Source organism: Bos mutus, chromosome 5 (assembly GCF_027580195.1).
Source record: "Bos mutus isolate GX-2022 chromosome 5, NWIPB_WYAK_1.1, whole genome shotgun sequence".
Lineage (NCBI taxonomy): Eukaryota > Metazoa > Chordata > Mammalia > Artiodactyla > Bovidae > Bos > Bos mutus.
This window is the reverse complement of record NC_091621.1, coordinates 110,113,082-110,137,455: the sequence shown is the minus strand read 5'-3', so window position 1 is coordinate 110,137,455 and position 24,374 is coordinate 110,113,082. Positions and strand designations below refer to the sequence as shown.

Below are 24,374 nucleotides of genomic sequence, written 5' to 3'. Positions count from 1 at the left end.
TAGACGGTGTGTTAAAAAGCAAAGACATCACTTTGCTGACAAAAGTCCATATAGTTAAGGCTTTGGTCCTTCCAGTAGTCATGTACAGATGTGAGAGTTGGACCATAAAGAAGGCTGAGTGCCAAAGAATTGATGCTTTCAAACTGTGATGCTGGAGAAGACTCTTGAGAGTCCTTTGAAAGGCAAGATCAAGCCAGTCATTCTTAAAGGAAATCAACCCTGAATATTCACTGGAAGCACTGATGCTGAAGCTGAAGCTCCAGCACTTTGGCCACCTGATGTGAATAGCTGACTCATTGGAAAATACTCTGATGCTAAGAAAGATTGAGGGCAAGAGGAGAAGGGAGCAACGGAGGATGAGATGGTTGAATGGCATCATCGACTCAATGGACATGAGTTTGACAAACTCTGGGACAGAATGAAGGACAGGGAAGCCTGGTGTGTTGCAGTCCATGGGATTGCAAAAGAGTCAGACATGATTTGGCAACTGAGCAACAACAACCATACCGTCATTTCAAGGCTGATGTGAAAATGAAATAACACAAGGAAGGCTGTTAGCACTGGGCCTGACATGCTGTAAGGACTCAGGAAGTAATGTATTTATTTACTCATCTATTTTTAGGCCATGCCAAGCTTGTGGCTCAGCTGGTAAAGAATCTGCCTGCAATGCGGGAGACCTGGGTTCAATCCCTGAGTTGGGAAGATCCCCTGGAGAAGGAAAAGGCTCCCCACTCCTGTATTCTGGCCTGGAGAATTCCATGGACTATATAGTCCATGGAGTCGAAAAGAGTCGGACACAAATGAGCTCACTTTTCACTTAAGCCAACAAGTGAGATCTTAGTTCCCTGACCAGGGATTGAACAGGCCTAGCCCCTGCATTGGCCATGAGGAGTCTTAACCTCTGGACTGCCAGAGAAGTCCTCAAGAAAGTGCTGTGTTTTGTGTTTTTTTTTAAGTCACATTTGACTCTTTGCAACCCCATGGACTATTTATATAGTCCATGGAATTCTCTAGGCCAGAATACTGGAGTGGATAGTCTTTCCCTTCTCCAGGGGATCTTCCCAACCAGGATTCGAACCCAGGTGTCCTGCATTGCAGGCGGATTCTTTACCAGCTGAGCCACAAGGGAAGCCAGAAAGTGCTATTTTTAATATCTATAAATGTAACTAGCAAGAAGGCCTTTCCTGAAATTCTTGTTTGCAACTGAAAACATAAACAGGCCCAACTGGGTCATTTCTGATGACCCTGCTTCAAACTGGCATCAGTGATTCTGTCCACAGCAACCACTTTGTGTCCGGCGTCAGGGCCTTGTTACTGTTCCCATCACCTGGACCACACTTCTTCTCACACCCTTTTCTTTCGCTAGGTAATTTCTGCCCCTCCCTCAGGTCCCTGATAAAACGTCAGTTCCCCTGGATATGTCATTAAGTAGAGAAAAGAAAATACCGTACAGAACAGTACTAAATATATCATTTATGCAAATATATGTGTGTACATCTATTTGTGTGTGGTTTAAAATGTGTAGTAGTTACTGAAGCTGTGCTCTACAGCCCAGCTGAGAGCCTGCACATGGCTACTGAAGCCAGCACGCTCTAGAACCCGAGCTCCCCAACAAGGGAAGCCATCACAGTGAGAAGCCCACCAACTGCAAGTAAAGAGGAACCCCCGCTCACCGCAACTACAGAAAAGCCACACGCAGCAACAAAGACCCAGCGCAGCCAAAAAGAAATACTTTTTAAAAAATACATAAAAAATAGGGAATGCCCTGGCGGCCCAGTGGTTAGGGACTCTGGGGTTTTCACTGCAGAGGGTGTGGGTTCAATCCCTGGCTGGGGGACTAAGATCCTTCAAGCTGTGCAGTGTAGCTAAAAAAATAAAATGAATAAAAATAAATAAAATGTGTAGTAATTTTCTGGAATGCAGAAGCACGGGCCCTCCCATAAACAGAGGCCAAACAAGGACTGGGTGTTAGTCATCTTTGCTCAGAACCCGACACACCGGGCCATCATATTCATCACGACTACTACGCGCTGAGCAGCTGCTATGTGGCAGGCGATGTACTAAGCTCCTCTTCATTATCTCAACAAGCAGCAGTGCTGACTGCCATTTGGCCGATGAGGAAACTGAGGCACGGAGACGCATCATTACCTGGCCAAAGTCACACCTGAGCTGCCCAGCACACAGGGAGGCCTAGTGGTCCCGGGTTTATTAAATGAAGCCGGGACCCACACCAGTCCCACAGGGAACTAGGAAAAATCAACTGGCAAGACAAAAGGCTTATGACTTCACCAAGACTTTCCTGTTGGGATAGTGACCATCAGCAAGCAGAACAAGGCCATTCCTGCCTTCCAAGTTGTGTGTGTGTGAATCAGAGATGTGGCTGGTGATGGATTTATGGGTTGCTGTGAAAAGAGCCTGAGTTGGAGACACAGAGAGGAGCTTCCTCTTTCTGCCTGTCTGTCACACGTGCACACACAGTCTTACACACCTGGGCCTCCAACAAAGGTGGGACGAGTCCCACTTGGAGCTTACCTAGCCAAACCAACACACAAAGGAAAACGAAGAGAGGATTTACTGCAGTTTCCTTGGAATCACTAGGAACTTGTTTCAGGAGCTTACCTAGCCAAACCAACAAACAAAGGAAAACAAAGAGGAGGATTTACTGCAGTTTCCTTGGAATCACTAGGAACTTCTTTCCGGTTCTCTACAAAATCCCAGGTTGCTGCCAACTATCCCGAGCACTGCGATCGGGAAAGGGAGGTTCAGGTCGGGGACATGCAGGAACTGGGGAAGCGGGGTTCAGGGTTTCCCGGGAAAGCCTTTAATAAGAGGGAAGGGTCCAGAGTAGGCCTGGTGGCCCAGTCTCAGATCTTCTGTGACTCAGTAAACCTGGAGGGGATGACTTCAGAGGGGCGGCACCTTAATCATAGGTGCTTTGAAGATGCAGGGATGAAAGGCCTTGGGAGGTATAATTACAGGAGATGCCATTCTCTCAGGGGCCTGCAGGAGCCCAAGTCACCATCTGCAGAGATATGTTGCGGGAGTCCCCAGTGGGGCCTTCTTAAAGGGGCAGCACCCCAGGGGTGGGCTCTCTGTTCCCTTCCTTGGACAGCTCTTCCATCCTATCAGCATCCCCTGCACGGGCAAGTGCAGCCTCTGCGAAGCCAGGTTCCAGCTCTGCAGCTTCCTGCACTTCAATAGGCAACAGGACACAGCCTCACATGGAACAGTTTGGAGGACAGACAGGAAGATGCTGTTGGCGTCTCAGGGCTAGGGTGGAGGGAAGAATGGAGGGAGCAGGCCAGAGGAAGAGGAGGAGGGGAAGGTGGCTCTCGGTCACCATGGCAACACTTCCCCGGCTCATCAGACCCCTTCTCGTCACCCAGCCACACACAGCCCAGCCCGGAAAGCTGGCCCCAGACAAGTGTGGCTTGAGCGAGAGAGGAGATGTCTAGAGATTGGGCAGCGGGAGGCTGGAGCTTGGAATGTGTTTACTCTTCTGAACGATTAGACGGGTTCCTGTGGGCGCCTGCGTTGCAGGCTTTGGGAACGAGGATGTGACGTGGAGGCCTCAGCCTTCTTAGCTGTAACTATTCCCATCTCCGTTTCCGAAATAGAGCAGGGATGGGGGAGGGGGAGGCAAGGGAATGAGAGAATACAGGAGGGGAAGGCTCTCTCCTTGGCTAAAGTCACGCTGGAGTGACTCCTACTGGAGCTGATGGCAGGGGTCTGCCCAATCCACTCCCCTACAGGAGGCCCTGGCTTTCGGCAGAGGGGAGTGTAGAGGGTTGTGGGGGGCATCAGAAGGTAGGTGGGAAAGGGGAGAAGGAGAGAGGCTGCCACGGAGCAGCCCCGTGGCGCCAGCGGCTTGTGTTTTACGGCAGGAAGTGACTGAACCAAGTTCAGAGGAAGCCAAATCCTTCCTTTTGTACCAGACCATTTTCTGCGGGTGTCTCCTCGGTCTCCTCCCCTCCTTCCTCCTCCAGACCTTCTGCCATTCAGTCTTCAATCCCCTTCCTCCAGTGATCTTTGGCCTCCAAACAAGAGCAGGCCTCCTAGATCCTCAAAACCATCTCCTTCCACACTTCAACCCCAGTTGCCTCCCCTCCACTCTTCCCCACACCCCCTCAGACACAAGGTCACCTGTTGGCTTTTATTGGAGCGGTTACCTGTGTGTGCATGTGGGGCAAAGTTGCAGGGATGGGAAGGGGCATGAGGGAACTTGCTGGCGGGTCGACATTGCCCACATCTGTTTCAGGTAGTGATTACACAGGTACATAGAAACAGGTAAAAAGCTATGGATCCCTGTACACTTAAGATGTGTGTGCTTTTCTGTGCATACGTTATACTTCAATTCTTAGAAAAGAAAAAGAAGATCGAGCGGGAAATGGTCAGTGGGAAGCTTGTGTTTTGCCAGCCCCCTTTCCTCTCTCTGCTCTGTTTGCTTTGAGCTCGCTGACCCCACCTCTTCCCTGAAGCCCCTCCCCCAGCCAGGCTCCTCTCTCCCTGGCCCGGCCTCCTTGATTTCCAAGCTTCGAAGGTTTCCAAGCCCCGAAGGTCTGCCCTACTGCCCTATCTGCGTTCTTGCTTTCTCTCAGTGGTCCTGCGATGCTCCCAGGCTCCCACGTAGATCACCTCAGAGCCTCCGACTTCTCCCTTTCTTTCAGTCGGCTAAGAACAGACCCGTTCAGAAAAGGGTTCAGTCATCCTTGCCTTCTGGATGTCTCCTGCCTGGATTGTAACCATAGCTCCCTAACTCCTCTCCCTGCCTCCTTTCTCCATCCTCCAATCTCCCTGCCCACTGTTGCCAAATTCATATCCCTCAAGTTCACATCCGTCGTGGCTCTTCTCTAATCGTTGGTTCCCCGCAGTGCAGACGCTGGTGGATGGAAGTCAGGCCGGTGGGTTCTGGCGTCTGCCTCTTCTATCCTTGGCGGCTATCTCCTCCCTACCCCTTTGTGCTTGGATCTCTGAGTATATATCGAGCTAGTTCATAGCTCTGGGCCTTTGTTCATGCTGTTTCCTCTGGCAGTAATGACTGTCCCCACCTCATCCCTCCTCCCCACCCCCCAGGCCATCACCACCCAGTAAATTACTCACGTTTCAAGGGTCAGATCAGGTATCTTTGAACACCTTCCTGACACACCCCCTCCCTCCTTTGTCCCTGGTTCATACTGCGTATCTCACACTGGATTTTGGATTGGGATAAGCCATTGGTTAACTTGAGTGTTTCCTCTGACTTGGGCCCTTGGAAGCCAAAGTCACACCTCGGGTTTGCAGTGTGCAGTAACCATTACTGAGCACTTACGCAGCACTGGGCTAGAGTGAAGGTTAGGAGCATGGGCCACTGTGTCTCTGTCCTCATGCACTCAGCGAGCATCAGAGTACATCAGCCTCCTAGGATGCTTATGAGCAGAGAGGGTGGGAACAGGGCCTGGCACCAGGAGCCTCCTCGGCCCTTATGAGCATCTGTGGTTTTATTTAATCTTACAACCTCTGAAGCAGGTAATAGCACCTCCACTTTACAGAAGAGGAAACTGAGAGCCAGACAATGCCCCAGGTCACAGAGGGACCAAGCCAGCCCTCTGGGTTCCACTCTGTGCTCTCCACCCCTCACCCCTGCACTCCACTCCCCCTCAGCCCAGCACTGGCACCCACAAGCCCCAGTGTTTGTTGCATGAACAAAAATGATTCACTAAGTGGCATGCTTGCCCCCTCCAATCTGGGCACAATTTCCGAGCAATTGTTTGGCGTACTTTATAAAAATAAACTGTTTGCCTGGTTGACGCATCCTGGTCATTCCCTGGCCTCAGCTTAAATATCACTTCCTCAGAGGCTGTCAGCCACCACCCCCTCTCATATACATTAGCTCCCTGAATAAGAAACACAGGAAAGAGAAACCAGACACCAGTGATGATCGTGGGTAGGAACACAGTGGAGGGGGCAGGGATGGTAATGACTCTCTATAATTCGACTTTTATTTATTTTTGACTTTTGGCTGCACATGTGGGACCTTAGCTCCCAGACCAGGGATTGAACCTACGCCCCCCTGCATTGGAAGGCAGAGTTTTAACCACTGGACTACCGGGGAAGTCTCACAAATTGACTTATACAGCTTGATGTTCATATATGTAATAGCTCCAAAAAATTAAACCAAAAGAGAGGGGGGACACTAACTCATTATTGAAATTAATTACTACACAGAATACAGAGAAAAGAATGACTTCAAGTTACTTCCAGGCACTGTGCTCTGACCACATTTCCTCAGAATATAATCTAAGGGGGAAAAAAAGTCTGTAAAAAACTCTTTACCCATAGGTATTGGGCTTCCAAAATCAGTTCTGAATATCCAATGGAAGGACTGATGCTGAAGCTGAAACTCCAATACTTTGGTCACCTGATATGAAGAACTGACTCATTGGAAAAGACCCTGATGCCGGGGAAGATTGAAGGCGGGAGGAGAAGGGGACGGCAGAGGATGAGATGGTTGGATGACATCACTGACGCGATGGAGGTGAGTTTGAGTAAGCTCTGGGAGTTGGTGATGGACAGGGAGGCCTGGCGTGCTGCAGTCCATGGGGTCGCAAAGAGTCGGACACGACTGAGCAGCTGAACCAACTAGTGACTCACGGGTAAAGAATCTGCCTGCTAATGCAGGAGACTCAGGTTTGATCTCTAGGTGGGGAAGATCCCCTGGAGAAGGAAATGGCAACGCACTCCAGTATTCTTCCCTGGAGTATCCCATGTACAGAGGAGCCTGGTGGGCTACAGTCCATGGGGTCACAGAATCAGACTTAACAACTAACACATCATATACTTTTAGTGTGTGCGTGTGTCACTCGTTCAGTTGTGTCTGACTCTTCGCGACCCCACAGACTGTAGCCCACCAGGCTCCTCTGTCCATGGGATTTGCCAGGCAAGAATACTGGTAACAAAAATGGCAAGGAGAGGATTGCCATCTACTTCAGGGGATCTTCCCAACCCAGGGATCGAACCTGTGTCTCCCACATTGCTGGCAGATTCCTTACCACCTGAGCCACCAGGGAAACGAAAACTTGCATATATTGTTGGGTACAGCAAATAAGCATGTTACTATTAGCAGGAACTAAAACTTTCACTGCAAAAGATATAGAAATAAAAAGCTCTTTTTTTAAGATTAGCTCCTTGTACTTCCCCTGAGGGCCCACAGTTGCTAACTTCACACCTACTGTTTGAAGTCAGATGGGAGGGGCTGAGAGTGACCCTACTCCAAGGCAGGTCTCCATGTGGTTCACTGCCTGCAAAGCAGGACCCTCTGGCATTTCCTGGTGGGTTTGTATGGTCAAAGCTATGGTCCTTCCAGTAGTCACATATGGATGTGAGAAAGTGAAAGTGTCTCAGTCACATCCGACTCTTTGGAATTCTCCAGGCCAGAATACTGGAGTGGGTAGCCTTTCTCTTCACCAGAGGATCCCAACCCAGGGATGGAACCCAGGTCTCCCACATTGCAGGCAGATTCTTTATCAGTTGAGCCACAAGGGAAGCCCATGGATGTGAGAGTTGGACCATAAAGAAAGCTGAGCACTGAAGAATTGATGCTTTTGGACTGTGGTGTTGGAGAAGACTCAAGACTCTTGGACTGCAAGGAAATCAAACCAGTCAATCCTAAAGGAAATTAGGAATTTCCTAATATTCCTAAAGGAATATTCATTGAAAGGACCGATGTTGAAGCTGAAGCTCTAACACTTTGGCCACCTGATGCAAAGAATTGAGTCATTAGAAAAGACCTTGATGCTGGGAAAGATTGAAGGCAGTAGGAGGAGAGGACAGAGGATGAGATGGTTGGATGGCATCACCAACTCGATGATGACATGAGTTTGAGCAAGCTCCGGGAGTTGGTGATGGATAAGGTAGCCTGGCGTGCCTCAGTCCATGGGGTCAGAGTCCAACAAAACTGAGCGACTGAACTGGAAACTGAGGAATTAAGGCTTCCCTGGTGTCTCAGATGGTAATGATTCTGCCTGCAATGCAGGAGACTGGGGTTCAATCCCTGTGTTGAGAAAATCCCCTGGAGAAGGAAATGGCAACCCACTCCAGTATTCTTGCCTGGGAAATCCCATGGACAGAGGAGCCTGGCAGGCTACAGTCTATGGGGTCACAGAGAGTCAATACATGACTAAGTGAGTAACACACACACAGGCATTAAGGACCCACCTTTTCCTCAGTCTCACAGGAAGGTCCAGGAGACCCTTTACTAGGGCTGAGCCAGACTGGAATGCCAGCCCTGGAAGAGACCTGAATTATGAGGATTTTGAGTGATGCCCAAGACTTACAAGGGGGCTCTCAGAGCCCTCCATCCCCTCCTCAGGTTGAGTTCTTGCCTGTGGGCAGAGATCATGGTCATAGTGGCTCTTGGGTTAATGAATACGTAGGACAGTAATGTGTGCTGGGTAAACGTGAACTGCTAGACCAATTCTTAGATAAGCTGGTCAGACAAAGGCCGCTGAGGCTGAGGGCTGTTTCTTTATCGGAGCTTGGGCTTGGCTGAAGAGACCACCCAGGGTCATCTATGGCACAACTGTCTTCATGGTGTTCCTTCATCTGAAGGCAGAGAGGTTAATACCTAACTCAGGATTAATGGATAGAATTGTGGATAAGATAATGCTGTGAAGAGTGCTTTGAACTCTCCCCACTCAGCAGGGTCGCAGCATCACCTGGAACGTGTTAGGATGTGGACCCCCAGGCCCATTCCAGCCCTCCTGAATCAGAAGCTGCATTGTAACAAGTTCCCCAGGTGGTTTGTGTGTAGTTTTTTTCTTTTTTAATATTCACCTGTGTCGGATGATGCCACACAATATGCCAGCAAATTTGGAAAACTCAGCAGTGGCCTCAGGGTTGGAAAAGGTCAGTTTTCATTCCAATCCCAAAGAAAGGCAATCCCAAAGAATGTTCAAACTACTGCACAATTGCACTCATCTCACAAGCTAGCGAAGCAATGCTCAAAATTCTCCAAGCTAGGCTTTAATGGTACATGAACCAAGAACTTCCAGATGTTCAAGCTGGATTTAGAAAACTCAGAGGAACCAGAGATCAAATTGCCAACATCCGCTGGATCATCAAAAAAGCAAGAGAGTTTCAGAAAAACATCTACTTCTGCTTTATTGACTATACCAGAGCCTTTGACTGTGTGGATCACAACAAACTGTGGAAAATTCTTCAAGAGATGGGATTATCAGACCACCATATGTGCCTCCTGAGAAATCTGTATGCAGGTCAAGAAGCAACAGTTAGAACCGGACATTGAACAGACTGGTTCCAAATTGGGAAAGGAGTACATCAAGGCTGTATATTGTCACCCTGCCTGTTTAACTTATATGCAGAGTACATCACGAGAAATGCCAGGCTGGATTAAAGCACAAGATGGAATCAAGATTGCTGGGAGAAAATCAATAACCTCAGATACGCAGATGACACCACCCTTATGGCAGAAAGCGAAGAGGAACTAAAGAGCCTCTTGATGAAAGAGGAGAGTGAAAAAGTGGGCTTAAAACTGAACATTCAGAAAACTAACATCATGGCATTCTATCCCATCACTTCATGGTAAATAGATGGGGAAACAATGGAAACGGTGACAGGTTTTATTTTGGGGGGACTCCAAAATCACTGCAGATGGTGACTGTAGCCATGAAATCAAAAGACACTTGCTCCTTGGAAGAAGAGCTATGACCAACCTAGACAGCATATTAAAAAGCAAAGACATTACTTTGCCAACAAACGTCCGTCTAGTCAAAGCTATGGTTTTTCTAGCAGTCATGCATGGATGTTGAGAGTTGGACTATAAAGAAAGCTGAGCGCCAAAGAATTGATGCTTTTGAACTGTGGTGTTGGAGAAGACTCTTGAGAGTCCCTTGGACTGCAAGGAGATCCAACCAGTCCATTAAAGGACATCAGTCCTGACTATTCATTGGAAGGACTAATGCTGAAGCTGAGGCTCCAATACTTTAGCCACCTGATGTGAAGAATTGACTCTCTGGAAAAGACCCTGATGCTGGGAAAGATTGAAGGCACGAGGAAAAGGGGACAATAAAGGATGAGATGGTTGGATGGCATCACTGACTCGACGATGACACGAGTTTGAGCAAGCTCCGGGAGTTGGTGATGGACAGGGAAGGCTGGCGTGCTGCAGTCCATGGGGTCGCAAAGAGTTGGATACAACTGAATGACTGAACTGACTTGACCGGCTGTGTCGGGGCTTAGTTGCAGTACGCGTGATCTTTAATGCAGTGCATGGACTCCCAAGTTGTGGCACACAGGATCCAGAGCACATGGGCTTCAGTATTTTCGGCTCCGTGGCACGCGGGATCTTAGTTCCCTACCCAGGGATTGATCCCGTGTGCCCTGCATTGCAAGGCAGATTTTATTTATTCACTTTTTGGCTGTGCTGGGTTTTCATTGCTCTTGGGGCTTCTGTCTAGTTGTGGTGCATAGGGTTCTCATCGTGGTGGCTTCTCTTGCTGCAGAGCACGGGCTCTATAGGTATTCAGCCTTCAAGAGTTGCAGCCCCTGGGCTCTAGAGCACAGGTTCAACAGTTGTGGCTCACAGGTTTCAGTCGCTCCTTGGTATGTGAGATCATCCTGGAACCAGGGATCAAACCTGTGCTTCCTGCACTGGCAGGCTGATTCTTGACCACTGAGCCACCACGGAAGCCCACGCAAGGCAGGTTCTTAACCGCTGCACCACCAGGAACGTCCCTGTGTGTGGTTTTTGAAGCAAAGTGTTGAAACAGCCCCAAGGAGGCACCAAGCGCTGCTCGAGTGTCCCCAGCCATACCCGGTTCACCAGGTCTGCTGGGGAGAAGCCCCCAGAGCAAGAGGTGGACCAAGGGCTTCCCAGGTCACTTTATCCTTTTCTACTTTATTACTTCAAATTAACAACCACAATAAAGCTCAAAAAAGTCCAATATTTACACAGGAAAAAAGTACAAAATTCCCCCCGAAGTTCTTCAGTATTTTTTTTTCAGTTTTTTAAATTACAAAGTAATAAAAAGCTTTGCTCTTTAATTAAAAAAAAGAAGAAAGAATAAAAGGGGAAACAGAGGTAAATAAATTAGGAAATACACACACGGAAAAAGAAAAAACAAACAAAAATAAAGTAAAAAAAGGGTTAACTAGGTGGGATGGATAAATCCAGTGCCCAGCCCTGAACCCCAGGCTCCTCCTGACAGAGACAGAACACTGGGAAGGGGGAACCCAGGTGAGTGTCAGAACCAGGGAATTAATTCATAACCCAGGAGCCAGATGCTTTCTGGAAGTAGTCTCCACGGATTCTGTCCCTACACCAGGGGGACCACAGGCCGAGGACAGTCTCAGGGGTCGGTGGTGGCAAAGACTGTCTGTACCCTTCTTGAGGGACATGGAGGTCACTGCCCACTCCCATGTCCTTGTCAGGGGCATAAGAACAGAAAAATTGGCCTGGCAGGCGGGCAGGACACCTGCTGTCCTAGGAGACAGAGGTCAGATACAGACACACACGCCCACAAGGACTCTCAGCCCCACCGCCTCACCACCCCACTCCTCAAGGTCTCTGTGGGGAGGCAGAGAAGGGACTCTCACGCTCAAGGGGGCACTGACAAAAGCCCAACACAGAAAGTTGGTGACCTTCATCTCAGGGTGGGGGGTGGGGACTGCACTCATCTCCTGAGGTCCCCAGGCTCACGAACACCCAGCGGGACCTGCCTCTGACCAGCAGATCCATTCCTCCCAGCGCCTCGGGCCACCTCCTGAGGGCCTGTGAGGACCCGCTGCAGCTCCAGTGCAGAAATGTCCCTCCTGGCCAAGTCAGGCGGTGGCTGGGTGGGGCCGTGGCATCCGGTGAGTGTAGCCTGGTATCTGGGAGCCTCTGGCAGCCTGGAGGTTGTGGGCAGCGGGGAACGTGAAGGGACAGGATTCTCTGTGCTGAGGGTATCCCATCTTCTTGCCATCGGCAAATTAAAAAAAAAAAAAAAAAGAAAAAAAAATTCGAAACAGAATCCATCGTTGGTTTTGTGCTGGGTTTTTTTCTTTTTGTTCTTTTGAGTGGTTTCTTTTCCCCATCTTTTTGTTTTTTGTTTTTTGTTTTTTTTTAAAGAAAATACAGTGAAGACACTAGAAAGGGGGAGAGAGAAGACAGATAAGGTGGGCATCTGCCCTGGTCACCCAGCCGCCAGCCACCTTCCGCTCCGGTCTCCCTGGCCCCAAGGCTCCGAGTCAGTCCCTCTACAGCACACAGTGTGCTCAGCCGCTCAGTCATGTCCGACTGTGACCCCATGGACTGTAGCCTGCCAGGCTCCTCCATCCATGGGGATTCTCTGGGCAAGAACACTGGAGTGGGTGGCCATGCCCTCCTCGAGGATCTACCCAACCCAGGGATTGAACCCCAGGTCTTCCACACTGCAGGCGGATTTTTGACCGTCTGAGTCACAGTAGGTGCTTCATTTTCACAGAAAAGACACAATCACTTTCTCTCCTCTCTTTTGGTGAACAGCCACCTCCTAGCTATACAAACACCCAACCCTGCCATGAATGGGGCTGGTTCCTGGGCGTGAGGCTGACAAAGGTAAAGCCCGAATGCCGGCCCAAAGCTACCTGCGGAATAAACGTCCACAAAGCAGGTCACACGCAGCTGGTGTGAGGTCAAGCCCATGAAATGTCAGCTGCTGCCAGCCACGTGCATATTCCCCAGGGAGCTCAGACTACCCCTCCCCAACACACACACACACACACACACACTCAAGTTAGTCCCTGCCACACCTGCGTTCCAGATGGGGCCCCAGTGAGCTGAGCTGTAACACCCCGCCTCAAAGCCTCGTGCAACCACAGGTCCCATCAAGGCTCATACTGACCAGAGGGCGCCCCCCACCCTCCCAGCCCTGGGGCTGCGGAGGTCACCAAGGGGCTTCTCAGAGAGCAGGTAAACTCCTGACTTCAAGGCTTTACTCTAAGTGGTTTGCATGAATGAAGCATAACCGCCCAGAGGCTGAGACCAGGGCGAAAGCCCTGGGGAAGGTCACAGGGTGGGCCCTCGGGTTCCGTCCCTGCTACCAACTTCCCAGAACAGTTAGGGCAGCATGGGGATGGAAAGCCGGCCCCACACAAAGAGAGGGCTTTCTGGCAGAAATTAGCTGGTATGGGCCGGGCCTGCTCAGAGCACAACCATGGGTTCTTCCAGGGACCGTGGGGGTCCAGACCTGGCTGGGCTGCGACTGCAGAAGACGTCGACTCACCTAAGCAAATACTGGTCCGATGGGGGCTCCTCCTCACTTCCCGAGGTGGTCAAATGGCACGCTTGTCTGGGGGGAGGGAGGCAGAAGGGTGGGAGGGGCTGAGCTGCTGGCAGGATAAGCGGGCAAGTCTCTCCCCACTACAGAAATCCACCCCGCCAGGCCTCTCATGCAAGGGAAGGAGTGGGTGTGTGATCTCAAGCACCCCAGATGTTCGCATCTTGTAGACAAGCACGCTGCCCCGGGAGGCCCAGCAGCTGCTCAAGGCCGTGGGCTTCCCAGCTCTCAACCTGTCCTGCTGGGGTGCCACCACCGCCTCTGGAGGCCCAGAGTGGCTCTCCCGCCCACCTCTGCCAGACCCCTTCCCCGGGGATCCTCCCTTCCCCACTTTGCTAGTCCACACACAGCCCCTATGTGGGGGCCACCCGATGGGGTCCGACCACCCCTCCATCCCGTGCTGAGTGGGGACGGCGGGGGCGTGCTGATGGCAGGGACCACGACCCCCTCCGCTGTGAGCTCCCTGCCACCCACCCGGGCTGGGGCCCCTGGCAGAGGGCTGGGTCCTGACTCCCACCGCCTTGCTGGGGCAGTGGTGAGGCCCAGAAGGGGCTGGGGGCAAGGGCAGCTCACCTGTGAGGCTGAAATCCGGGAGACCTCTTGCCGCCCAGTGAGGTCGGAGGACGAGACATTGGCAGGCGCGCCCCTGTGTAGCCTCATGCTCACCTTCCTCTCTCTGTCGACCCGTGAGATCGCTCTGGGAGAAGTATTGCCTGGAAGGCAAGGCGGGGGGTCGGGGTTGGGGGAGGAGGGAGAGGGAAGCTGCCCTCAGCACCCAGGCCCCTGGCTGCCCTGCGCCCCCGACACTGGAGACCCCCGCCCACTGCCCAAGGTGCCCGCTCACCAGCTTGCTGGATACGGGAGGCAGGGGTGGAAGCCACAGGCTCGGCTGCACTGCGGAGCCGGTTGGCAGCGGCCCCCGTGGGTGGGCCAGGGGGCAGGGCCCGGGTTGCCGACCCCCGGAGCTGCCCCATCCTCTCCTCTCGCTCGTGTTCTCGCCGCTCCCGGTCCACGTCCTCGGGGTTTCGGGCTGCACCCTGCGGGCATGAGACGAGAACCCTGGTCAACCCTGCGGGGGTTGGGGTGCTCCGGGATCCGGCACTCCATCGGGGTCAGAGCAGGGGAGGCAGGCCGGGGGGTGTGTGTCTCAGAAACCCTCAGGTCCCACCGCCTCCCCACAAAGCAGGTAGCCCGAGAGACCCGGAGATGCCCCCTGATCACACTGCACAGATAAAAAACAAAGCCACACGACTGCCCAGGAGAAAGCTCGACCTGGGGAGCAGAGGGAGGTCACTCTGTCCTGGTCTCGTGGGGCCTGGAGTCAGGGCTGGGAGGACTGATGCCCCAGGACGGCCAACCAACCTAGGTTCCCCACCGCCCCCATGTACAGAGGGCCCTTGGTTCCCTGACGCTTCCAAACACAGCAGGGCAGGTGCTCAGAGGCCGAGAAAAGAGTTACAAGGCGAGCTGAAGGCAGGGCCAGGACTCAAACAGGCCTCTCAGGGCCCAGTTAGAGGGATCTTTTCCAAGGGCTGCTCTTCCCCTGGACCTGGCAATGGTTTCACAACTAAGAGGCCCAAGGGACCCACACAGATGCTGCCTTGCTTGGGATGGGAGCTGGAGAAGGCATGGACTAGATGCCCCATGGAAGAAAGAGGCCCAGCAGGCAGACGGGGGCGGAAGAGGTGCGTGAGCCCCTGGGGGGCTCTGCCCTCTAGCCACTGCCACCCCCAATGCAGGAGGAAAGGAGAAAGGCCGAGAGAGAGGAGCGTGGCATGGGGGCGGCAGCGGCCGCGTTACCTAGTTGGTCCTGGGGTCGTCCACAGGGAAGGGCAGGGGGCTGGCATGAGGGGGGCCGCATCTGTGGAGGAGAGAGCTGCAGGCTGAGTTGGGGGGGCGGAGGCGGCCTGCTCATGGGCCACAGGCTCCTACAACCCTGTCTCTCCCAGAGAACCGGCCGAGAAGGCCTGACTATCCTTCAGAGATGGGGTGGGGGCTGGCTCTGGACTTAAAAGCAACTCCAGGAGCTAGCGGTTGGGGGATCAGAGGATCCTTGGATCCTACAGGAAGAACCAGGACCCAGAGAGGCCTCGGGAGGCCTGGGGCCGCACAGCTCAGGGCAGAACTGGGCTATGTCCCAGTCTCCGCTCGCCGTGCTCCCAGAGGACTCGGGCAGAACATTCTAGAGGTGTATGCTCTCCGTCCTCCCACCCTCAAGCCTGTCCAGGCAGGCCGGGAAGCACCAGGGCGATACCACCTGACCCCGGGTCCTCATCCTGGGCTCCCATCCACTCAGTTAACAGATGGGGAGAGAGAACGACTGAGCCAGAAGCAGGGCCAAACCTGTGACGAGAGCTGCCACGCCCACTCATTAAACGTCCCTCGGGGAGGGGGCACATCCACCCTGCAAGGCAGGTCCGAACTCACTCTCTGGTGGGGGGACACTGAGGCTCACTGAAGTCAAGTGACTCCCCCAGAGGTGCCCAGCCCAGGGGCTGTGGCTGAGCAGAGGGCTGGAGCCCTCGCCCTCCACAGACTTGGGCCCACAGTGGCCCTGCAGCAGAAGGAGCTGAGTCACTCATCCCGTTTTCCATCCAACCCGAGTGATGCCTCAAGAAATGCACACCAGGAAGGTCTCTTGGCTTTTATTTGCCCACAAGAAGACACAAAAGGTCAACGTCCGAGTCACATGAGCCTTCCCCTGTGTTGTGCAGACCCCTGTCCTTGGCAGTGTCAAGTTTCCACCCGGCTGGCTGGTTGGACTTCAGAATACAGTGGCTCTGTGCAGTATCCCAGGTTCCAGGTATCGGGGGACTCCGGGGCCCTGACGCTGAACAATACGGCGTGGCCCCTCCAAGGAGGGAAGTTCTCAGTCAAGGACAGGATCCTTCCCATGGAAGAGTTTGCAGCCCTCGGTGCCCAGCATGGTGTCCGGTCTGCTGGTAGGTGCTGGTGAAGGCTTCTTGTAGGCAGGGCAGGAGGGGTGATGTGGGAGGAGCTTGGCCTTGAGGTAAAAACGTGGAAGGTCCCCAGGGTGTGTCCACAGATACTTCCGCCAGGGGCAGCTGGAGGTGGTCAAGCTCACCATAGCGGGGATGGGGTCAGAGGTGCCCAGTTATCCAGTCCAATGGCCCTCAAGTCGGAGATCGGTGTGGGAGGTTGGTACCTCTGCTCAGCTTTTGCCTCTAGGGCCTGCCTCGATGGGAACTCCAGGAAGGGGTCAGGGTGCCAGCAAAGGGTGGAGAGAGTGCTCCCGGCCTGGCTTGAGGTGAGATCTTGTAGGCTGGGTGGTCCCATGAGAGGCTCTATGAGGAGCCATCTGGAGCTGCAGGTGCCCCTGGACTTTCTGCAATGATGGATGTGTTAACATCCACCTTGACAGGTGTGGCAGCCACTAGCTGGCCACCTGCGGCTCCTGAGAACTTTAAATATGGCAAACAATCTGAGGAAGTATGTTTTCAGCTTTAATTAACTTTAATGAAAAATTAGCCACATGTAGCCAGTGGCTACCACATTGGCGGGCATAGGCCCAGACTTTGCAAAATCCATTCTCTGAGCTGTACCAAGAGGAAGGGCCAAACTCGGCCCTGAACCAGACTCATGAATACGTCTGTACATGGATGAGAGGGTGGGCACAGTGCCCTAAGCAGCACCCTGGGGTGAGAGCTGTGCTCCTAGACAGAAGGTCTGCGGTGATGGCTGCCACTGCCCATCTCCCACCCTTGGGGCCCTCCAGCCTGTGGGACATTTTCATCCTCCGCCCAATCTCCGCCCCGCTCCTTAGGCCACTGTCTGAGAGTCAGAGAGAGCGCGGATCAGAGACCAAGTGCCAATCCCAGGGTCCTGGAGAACAAGGCCTCGTCCTGAGCATCCGGCAGAAGGGTGCCCGCCAAGAAAAGAGGCAGTCAGGAGGACATGCACTCCAGGTAGGGGCGTTTAATGAGCTCAGGTTCAACACAGAGGCTGACGGCGGGGTCTGGCCAAGGCTGTTCCTGGGGTCCACTGCCACCAGGCCCTCCAGGGCAAGGAACATGGTGTCTCCTTCAGGCTCTCTTCACCAGGCAGCTGATTCGTCCCCAAGAATCTCACAGCAGGGCCTTCTCTGCACGCCCTCTCCACTATACCCCCACCACATCAAGGGCTGTCTCCTCGGGCCTGGCCCCGATGGGCTTGGGCACACCTGGTGATGTCAGAACTGGGGCCCCGCAGCCCAGACCACAGGCCAGTAGTTTTGGGGGGGCAGCTCCTCCACCTCCTCCACGGGCCTATGTGGAGGGTCCTGGGTGCCCAGTGGCGCCGGGCACCTGGAAGGGACAGAGAGAGCACAGCGGAGGCTCAGCCTCTTAGGCTCCCCAACCCCGCCAAGCGGTAAGTCTCGGAGAAGTCAGATCCTGGAGGCGCTTACCAGTACACAGGTGGGTTCGCCGGCCCAGCACAGGGACAGGGGCGGGGGCTGGGCAGTGCAACAGCTTCGCTGTCGCGGGGCTGAGCCTGGCTCGAGGAAGCCCCCTTCTCCAGAAGAGACGTGAAACAAGATACAGGATGTCACAGATTCCGGAGTCCCAGGCCCAGCGGTTGAACACTTCTCCCCACCCCACCCCCACAACTCTTAAGAGAGAGAGAGAAAAGAGAGGTGCCTAGCAAGACCCAGGGTGCCACAACCAGGGAGAAGGAAGCCACAATGAAGGGGTCCAGGCTGGCCAAGGGGGACTCAGCAAAGGCCGCCAGCTGGCACGTGCAGGACACCAAGAGCAAGACGCTGCAGGCCAGGATCAAGACAGTGGGGGGGCCCACCAGTGCCATCCGGGCCCCGCTCACCCAGGCATCCAGGACGGACGGGAGGCCCAGGTGGGCCCTCTCGGGTCCGCTGGGAGGCGGCGCCCCACCTGGGCCCTGCTGACCGCGGCAGCACAGGCTGTCCGCACGGATGAAGCTGGAGTGGGGGTCACGTGCGCCGTCCAGCTCATAGCTCCCTGCTTCCGGGAGCCCCGCCCACCACAGGGTCACGTTGGCCTTCCCGGTCCAGTCCCCCATGCCCGCCTCGGCCTTCAGGAGACTCACGAATTTGAGCATGTTCCAGTCGAAGACGTAGTCGTAGGAGAAGCCCTGCCGGTGGAAGAGGTTGCGGAAGAGCTGGCGCAGGTAGGAGTAGTCGGGCTTGTCATCAAACCGCAGCGAACGGCAGAAGTTGAGGTATGTGGAGAACTCGGCTGGTGCGGGGGGCGGGGGGACAGAAGGTGCTGTCATGAGGCCTGCGCTCCCGGGGCCCCCCGGACGGCGCTGTGCTACCCAGCCCCCGCCCCTACAGATGCTCTGGACCTAAGAGGGGTCAAGACGATGTCCTCCCTACCACGATCTGTGAGCCCCAAAGACAGTCAAGAACCTGATGGAAATTCTAAGCCATAGGAGAAAAACTTGGGTTTCCTCCTCTGAAAACCAGAGGTGAGAGAGGGCCCTTGTGAGACGACAGAACACACACACACAGGTTCCTCTCCCGGGGCTCCTAAGGCCCGTGTAATTTCCTAAGTGGTGAGAGCACAAGGAGCATCCTGTCCAGACCTCAACGGAGGAGACTCCAGGTGGCTCCCGGATGGCAGCGGGTCAGCAGAAAGACCAAGCCATGATCAGAAACTTGCAACTCCTGGGGCCCACCCCTACCCGCTTCCCTAGAGAAGGGAGGGGGCTGGGATCAGAGTTAATGGTCGCAATGCCGATGGGATGAAGCCTCCATAAATATTGCAACAGCATGGGGTCTGGAGGGCTTCCTGGTTGGTGACCACATCCCCAACTCCACTCAAGAAAGAAGCTCCTGCATTCAGGACCCTCTCAGACCTCACTCTACAGGTCTCTCTTCAACTGGCTGCTCGTCGGTATCCTTTATCACATTCTTACATAGGCTGGTTAAAACGTATTTCCCTGACTTTGGTGAGCCAAATTAATCGAATCTGAAGAGGGAAATCTCAGATTTATAGCCAACTGATCAGGAGCACAGGTAGCAACCTGGACTCGTGACTGGCATCTGAAGTGTGGCAGGAACAGCCTCGTAGGATTGAGCCCTTAACTGCAGGGTCTGACGCTTCCTCCAGGGAGGTAGTGTCGGAAGTGAGTTAAAATGTAGGACACCCAGCTGGTGTCAAGCAAGGTCCAGCGTTGGTCTCAACACTCAGCCCTTGCGAGGAGAGGCAGGAGTGTGGGCTGAGGACGACAGAGCTATGAGTGACGGATGCTGTGGAGCCGGGCAGTGGGCCCAAGACGGGCTCTGTGCGGCCTTGCTGGGCCTCGGAAGGGGCCTTGGGGACGGCAGGCTAAGCACGCTGCCCCAGCGGGCTACTCACAGGGGTAGCCTTTGCAGAGGACCTCGATGGGCGTTGACATCTTCTTCTCGCTGATCCGCTCGTACTTCTGGCGTTTGGTGGCTGCTTTGAGGCCCTGCCAGGGCAGGGAGCCCAGGTTGAAGTACATGAGAACGTAGCCCAGACTCTCCAGGTCGTCTCGACGGCTTTGCTCTGCAGAGTCAAGGACAAGGTGAGGGGCAGGGTCCACCTGGGCTCCTGGCTGAGGGGGCCAGGACCCCTTTCTCCAGGACCTGCTCTTTGGGGTGAACAACCCTCCCTGTGCACTCAGCACAAGCCCACCCCACCCCACCACATGCTGGCTTGCTGCACTATTACCCCTCCTGCAGAGCAGGGGCCTGAGGCTGGGCTTTGCTCACTCAACCTAGGCCTAGTGTCTCCAGCTCAGGCTCTCATTCATTTAGTCCCTATGCAGTAGGCACCCCAGGGCCTCCCTGCCCAGCCCACCCCACGGATCAGGCACAAACAGTGGCATCAGACAGGGCTGGGTCAGACCTGACTTTAACACTTGCTAAGCAGCACGACCTTAAGTGCCTGTGTCACACGGTCAGCCTGCAATTCCCAGCTGTAAAAATGGGGACACGTCCCCGCCCACCAAGGCTGCTGTGGGGATGACTAAGGCATGAAATAAAGAGTGCTTCTTGCGAAGGAGAAGACCTGCCTATGTGACCAGCTGAGGAATAAACCCAGGCTGCAGAAGGAAGCCAAGGTCCTGGCGGGCAGCCCATAGGTACCCTCTGCTCCCAGGTCTTGTGCACTCACCGATGCCCAGGTGGGTGTTGATGGAGGCGTAGCGGGCAGTGCCAGTCAAGTTCTTGTTTTCCCGGTAGGGGATGTGCTGGTGGGTGCGGGCGTCCCGGTACTTCTTGGCCAGGCCGAAGTCAATGATGTACACCAAGTTGCCCTTCTTCCCCAGCCCCATGAGGAAGTTGTCAGGCTTGACGTCCCGGTGGATGAAGTTCTTGGAGTGGATGTACTCAATGCGGCTGATCTGGGGGAGGGGAGAGCGAGTCACTCAGCAAGTGCTGAGGCAGGGGGAGCAGGGCTCGCCAGATGCTCAGAGCCAGGCCTGGGCTGGGGGCTGGGGCCCTACAAATGGAAAACACATCCGTGGTCCCTGCCAATGGATGGGGACCCCTGCCACGAGGAGGGGAGCAAGATCAGTCTGCAGCCACCATGTATGATGATTTTAAAGGGGCAGGTCAGGGAAGGCTTCCTGGAGGAAGCGACAGTAGAGAGAAACTCTGATGGAGGGGTTCATCGGGTTTGCTGTGACACAGGAAAGAAAGCAAGGCAGGAAAGTACATGGCAAGCTCTAGAAAGGAAGCCCAGAAAGGCACTCAGGCCTCATCTGCCTGGCCCTACACCCTCAGGGTACAGAAGAGGCCCTCAAGGAACCAGAGAGGCATTTCAGAGGTTGTTCTGCCAACCAGACTGGGGGGAACAGGAGCACATGGAACCCTAAACTTGGTAGGTAGGGGTGACAGAGATGAAGCACACAGGCAGGATTTAACCCCTGGCTTCTGGAGGATACCGAAGTCAGGGAGACACAGAGGACCTTCCTTTCAACAATGTGTTAGAAACACATGTTAATAAATATGCACACAATCTGTCTTCTGGCAGGTTGGCCCCCTCCCTGGGCCTCAAGCTTCTGAATATTTCCTAAACTCAAAAAACCTAGACTTTTTTGAGTTTCACGTCCTGTGAGAATCTGACAACCCTCTCTGCGCACACACATTTAGCCTAAAATTGGAGGATGTCTGCGGACTTTCTGCAGGGCAGACACAGACCCTGGGGAACAAGATCTCCACGTTCCATTCCAGGGCCAGGATTTTTTTTTTTTTTTTTTTTTGCTGTGCCATGCAGTATTGTGGGATCTTTGTTCCCTGACCCAGGATTGAACCTGTGCCTCCTGCATTGAAAGCAGAGTCTTAACCACTAGACCACCAGGAAAGTCCCCCAGGGCCAGGATCCTGTGCTTTACTTTTTTTTTTTCCTCCCTTGAATTTATAAAAGGATTGAGGATGCAAGAAATGTTTGTCTGTGGGCACTGGGGCCAGGGGGCGTCCCAAGTGACCCCACAAAAGGGAGCCACTCCTGAGGAGACAAGGCCCAGCAGCTTACCTATGGCCACTGCATGGGAACAGGCCCAAAGGTCTGGGTGACCGCAGGCTTTTCAGTCACCCGAGGGCAGAGTCCCAGGCCTTCCGTGGGAGCCCAGCTGAGCAGGTCTGGAGCGGAAACTGGCAGTCTATATGTTAATACCCACTCCCAGCCATGGCTGATGGTCAAGGTCCCCTGGTCCCAGTCCCAGGTCGCTGTCACTGCTTCCTGCTCCAGTATCCTCCAGCTGGGTACCCAGTGGCCCCCGGCCTGAGGGAGGAGTTGGGGGACTCACCATCTGGTCGGCCAGGAGCAGCACAGTCTTGAGGCTGAACTTGCGGGAGCAGAAGTTGAAGAGGTCCTCGAGGCTGGGCCCCAGCAGCTCCATGACCATCACGTTGTAGTCCCCCTCGGCCCCGCACCACTTGATGGATGGGATCCCCACTGCATGGAGGCAGGGCAGTCAGGCGCCGTCACTCCCCAGCCCACCAGTCCCTGGGCCCCTCCCCGTGCAAGTGCTCAAGGCACAGGTGCAGAGCTCCCACCCCCACACCCACCGCCCCTCCGGCCCTCACCTCCCCCCTGCATCATCTTGTAGAATTTGCTCTCGATGTGCAGCTGGGGGTGCTTCGTCTTCACACACTCTAGCTTGATGGCGACTTCTTCACCAGAGGCAATATTGGCACCTGCAGGGGCAGAGGGACCCAGGTCACACTCAGCTGGCCAGGCAGCCCCAGGCCAGGACCACTCCATGTCTGCCCCTGAGCAGCTCAGTGTCCCTTGGGAAGAGGCTGGAAAAGTGGTGGAGGCCCCAGGCTGTATCCAGGGGAAGCAGAGGGACCAGGGAGCACAGAGCATGCCCCTGACCCAGCGTGGGCAGGAAGGGAGAACCAGAACTGCAGCACGTGCTGGTGGAAGGAGGGAAGGGCTGCGGACCATGCAGAGAACTGGAGGCTGGGGCAGCAGGCGACCAGACGGGAGGGGGTCAGGGCGGGGCCGAAAAACGTTCCCAGACCACTCAAGGGAGCTGTGTCCTGCAGAGTGGAGCCATTGACGACTCCCTGGAGAGAGGCGCCGTCAGTGGGGCGTAGAGCCGAGGAGGGGAACAGGCAGAGGCGCAGGGCCGTCTCGAGAAAGATTCCAACCCAAGCTGTGCCGGGCCTCAGTTTCCCCAGCTGCAGCCACGGGCAGGCTGAGCTGGAAGGCTGGGGGCTAAGCTGAGAGGCGAGCTCCTGCTGGGAGCCAAGGGGTACTAGAGCTGCCATCACTAAATGGTGTAGTCTCAGCACAGAGACAACACAGAAAGTCCGGAGGAGGAGACAGCCACTGGAAGAAGGGAGGGCATGATAAAGCCAGGACCTCAAACCAGGGATGCCCGAGATGGGGTTCCACAACAAACATGCCTGGAACAGCTGGCAATCTGAGGAAAGACAACACAGCTCACGCCACGCACCACAAGTCCTGAGTAGAGCAGAAGATCACACGGGGGAAAAAAGACTGGAGTGTAAGTTGGCTCAACCACTTTGGAGGCCAGGCTGGTCTCTGTCTGGTAAAGCTGAACACACACAGACCCTCAGCCAAACCAGGCCACTCCCAAGGGTACACCCTTCAGAAACGTGACTGCCGGGAGGCCAAGCAAGGACCTTTGCGCAGCAGCAAAGGAGCACAACGTCCAGCACCAGAAATCAGCCGCGAGGTGGGGCAGGCGCCCAGGGACGCCCCAGGCAGGGGGAGCCAGCACGACGGCTGTGGGGGTGGCTCTCTGCACCTGAACCCTCCCTGAGCAGAGGGCAAGGAGCAGCACCGCTGACAAAGGCCAGAAGGTGGAGACACCCGAGAGCCCATCAGCGCAGCCGTGGACCGCCACTCTGCCTGTCCCTAAAAACGAACAGGGGACCGACACAGGCTGCGACGCTGACGAACCTCACAAACATGGTGCATGGTGGATCAGCCACACTCCAGAGGGCAAACACTGTCTGATTCCAGTATATGAAATGCCCGGAACAGGGGAACCCACAGAGACAAAGGTTAGACTGGTGGCTGCCAGGGACTGGGGCAGGGGGAAGTAGGACAGGCCACAGGGCAGGCTACCCTGCTTAACAGGTGCAGGGTTTTCTTCTGGGTGATGAAAATGTTTTGGAACTAGACAGGGATGGTGGTCACACACACTGGGATTGTACTAGAGTCAGTGAAGCTGCTCAGTCCTATCCGAATGTGATCCCATGGACTGTAGCCTACCAAGCTCCGCCATCCATGGAATTTTCCAGGCAAGAGTACTGGAGTGGGATGCCATTTCCTTCTCCAGGGGATCTTCCTGACCCAGGGATCGAACCCAGGTCTCCTGCATTGCAGGCAGACGCTTTACCATCTGAGCCACCAGGGAAGCCCCTGAGATTGTACTGCTGCTGCTGCTAAGTCGCTTCAGTCGTGTCCGACTCTGTGCGACCCCATAGATGGCAGCCCACCAGGCTCCCCCGTCCCTGGGATTCTCCAGGCAAGAACACTGGAGTGGGTTGCCATTTCCTTCTCCAATGCATGAAAGTGAAAAGTGAAAGTGAAGTTGCTCAGTCCTATCAGACAATGGTATACTTTTAAAATGATTAATTTATGTCATGTGAATTTC

At 54.4% G+C, this 24,374-nt stretch overlaps 1 protein-coding gene across 11 annotated transcripts in view; it reads right to left on the bottom strand.

Moving 5' to 3' along the window:
- Positions 1 to 5,953: 5,953 nt before the first annotated feature.
- CSNK1E (casein kinase 1 epsilon) overlaps positions 5,954 to 24,374 on the bottom strand; it is a 30,048-nt gene continuing 11,627 nt past the window's right edge. For 3 of the 11 annotated variants that reach the window (XM_070371578.1, XM_070371579.1, XM_070371580.1), the window contains exons 3-7: positions 22,327 to 22,437; positions 22,047 to 22,195; positions 20,411 to 20,639; positions 19,631 to 19,801; positions 17,814 to 18,505 (exon numbers count right to left, since the gene is read on the bottom strand). In XM_070371578.1, the coding sequence (XP_070227679.1) occupies positions 17,841 to 18,505; positions 19,631 to 19,801; positions 20,411 to 20,639; positions 22,047 to 22,195; positions 22,327 to 22,437 (1,325 nt within the window). In that variant the 3' untranslated portion in view covers positions 17,814 to 17,840. The other 8 variants (XM_070371581.1, XM_070371583.1, XM_070371582.1 and 5 more) reach the window with 8 other exon arrangements.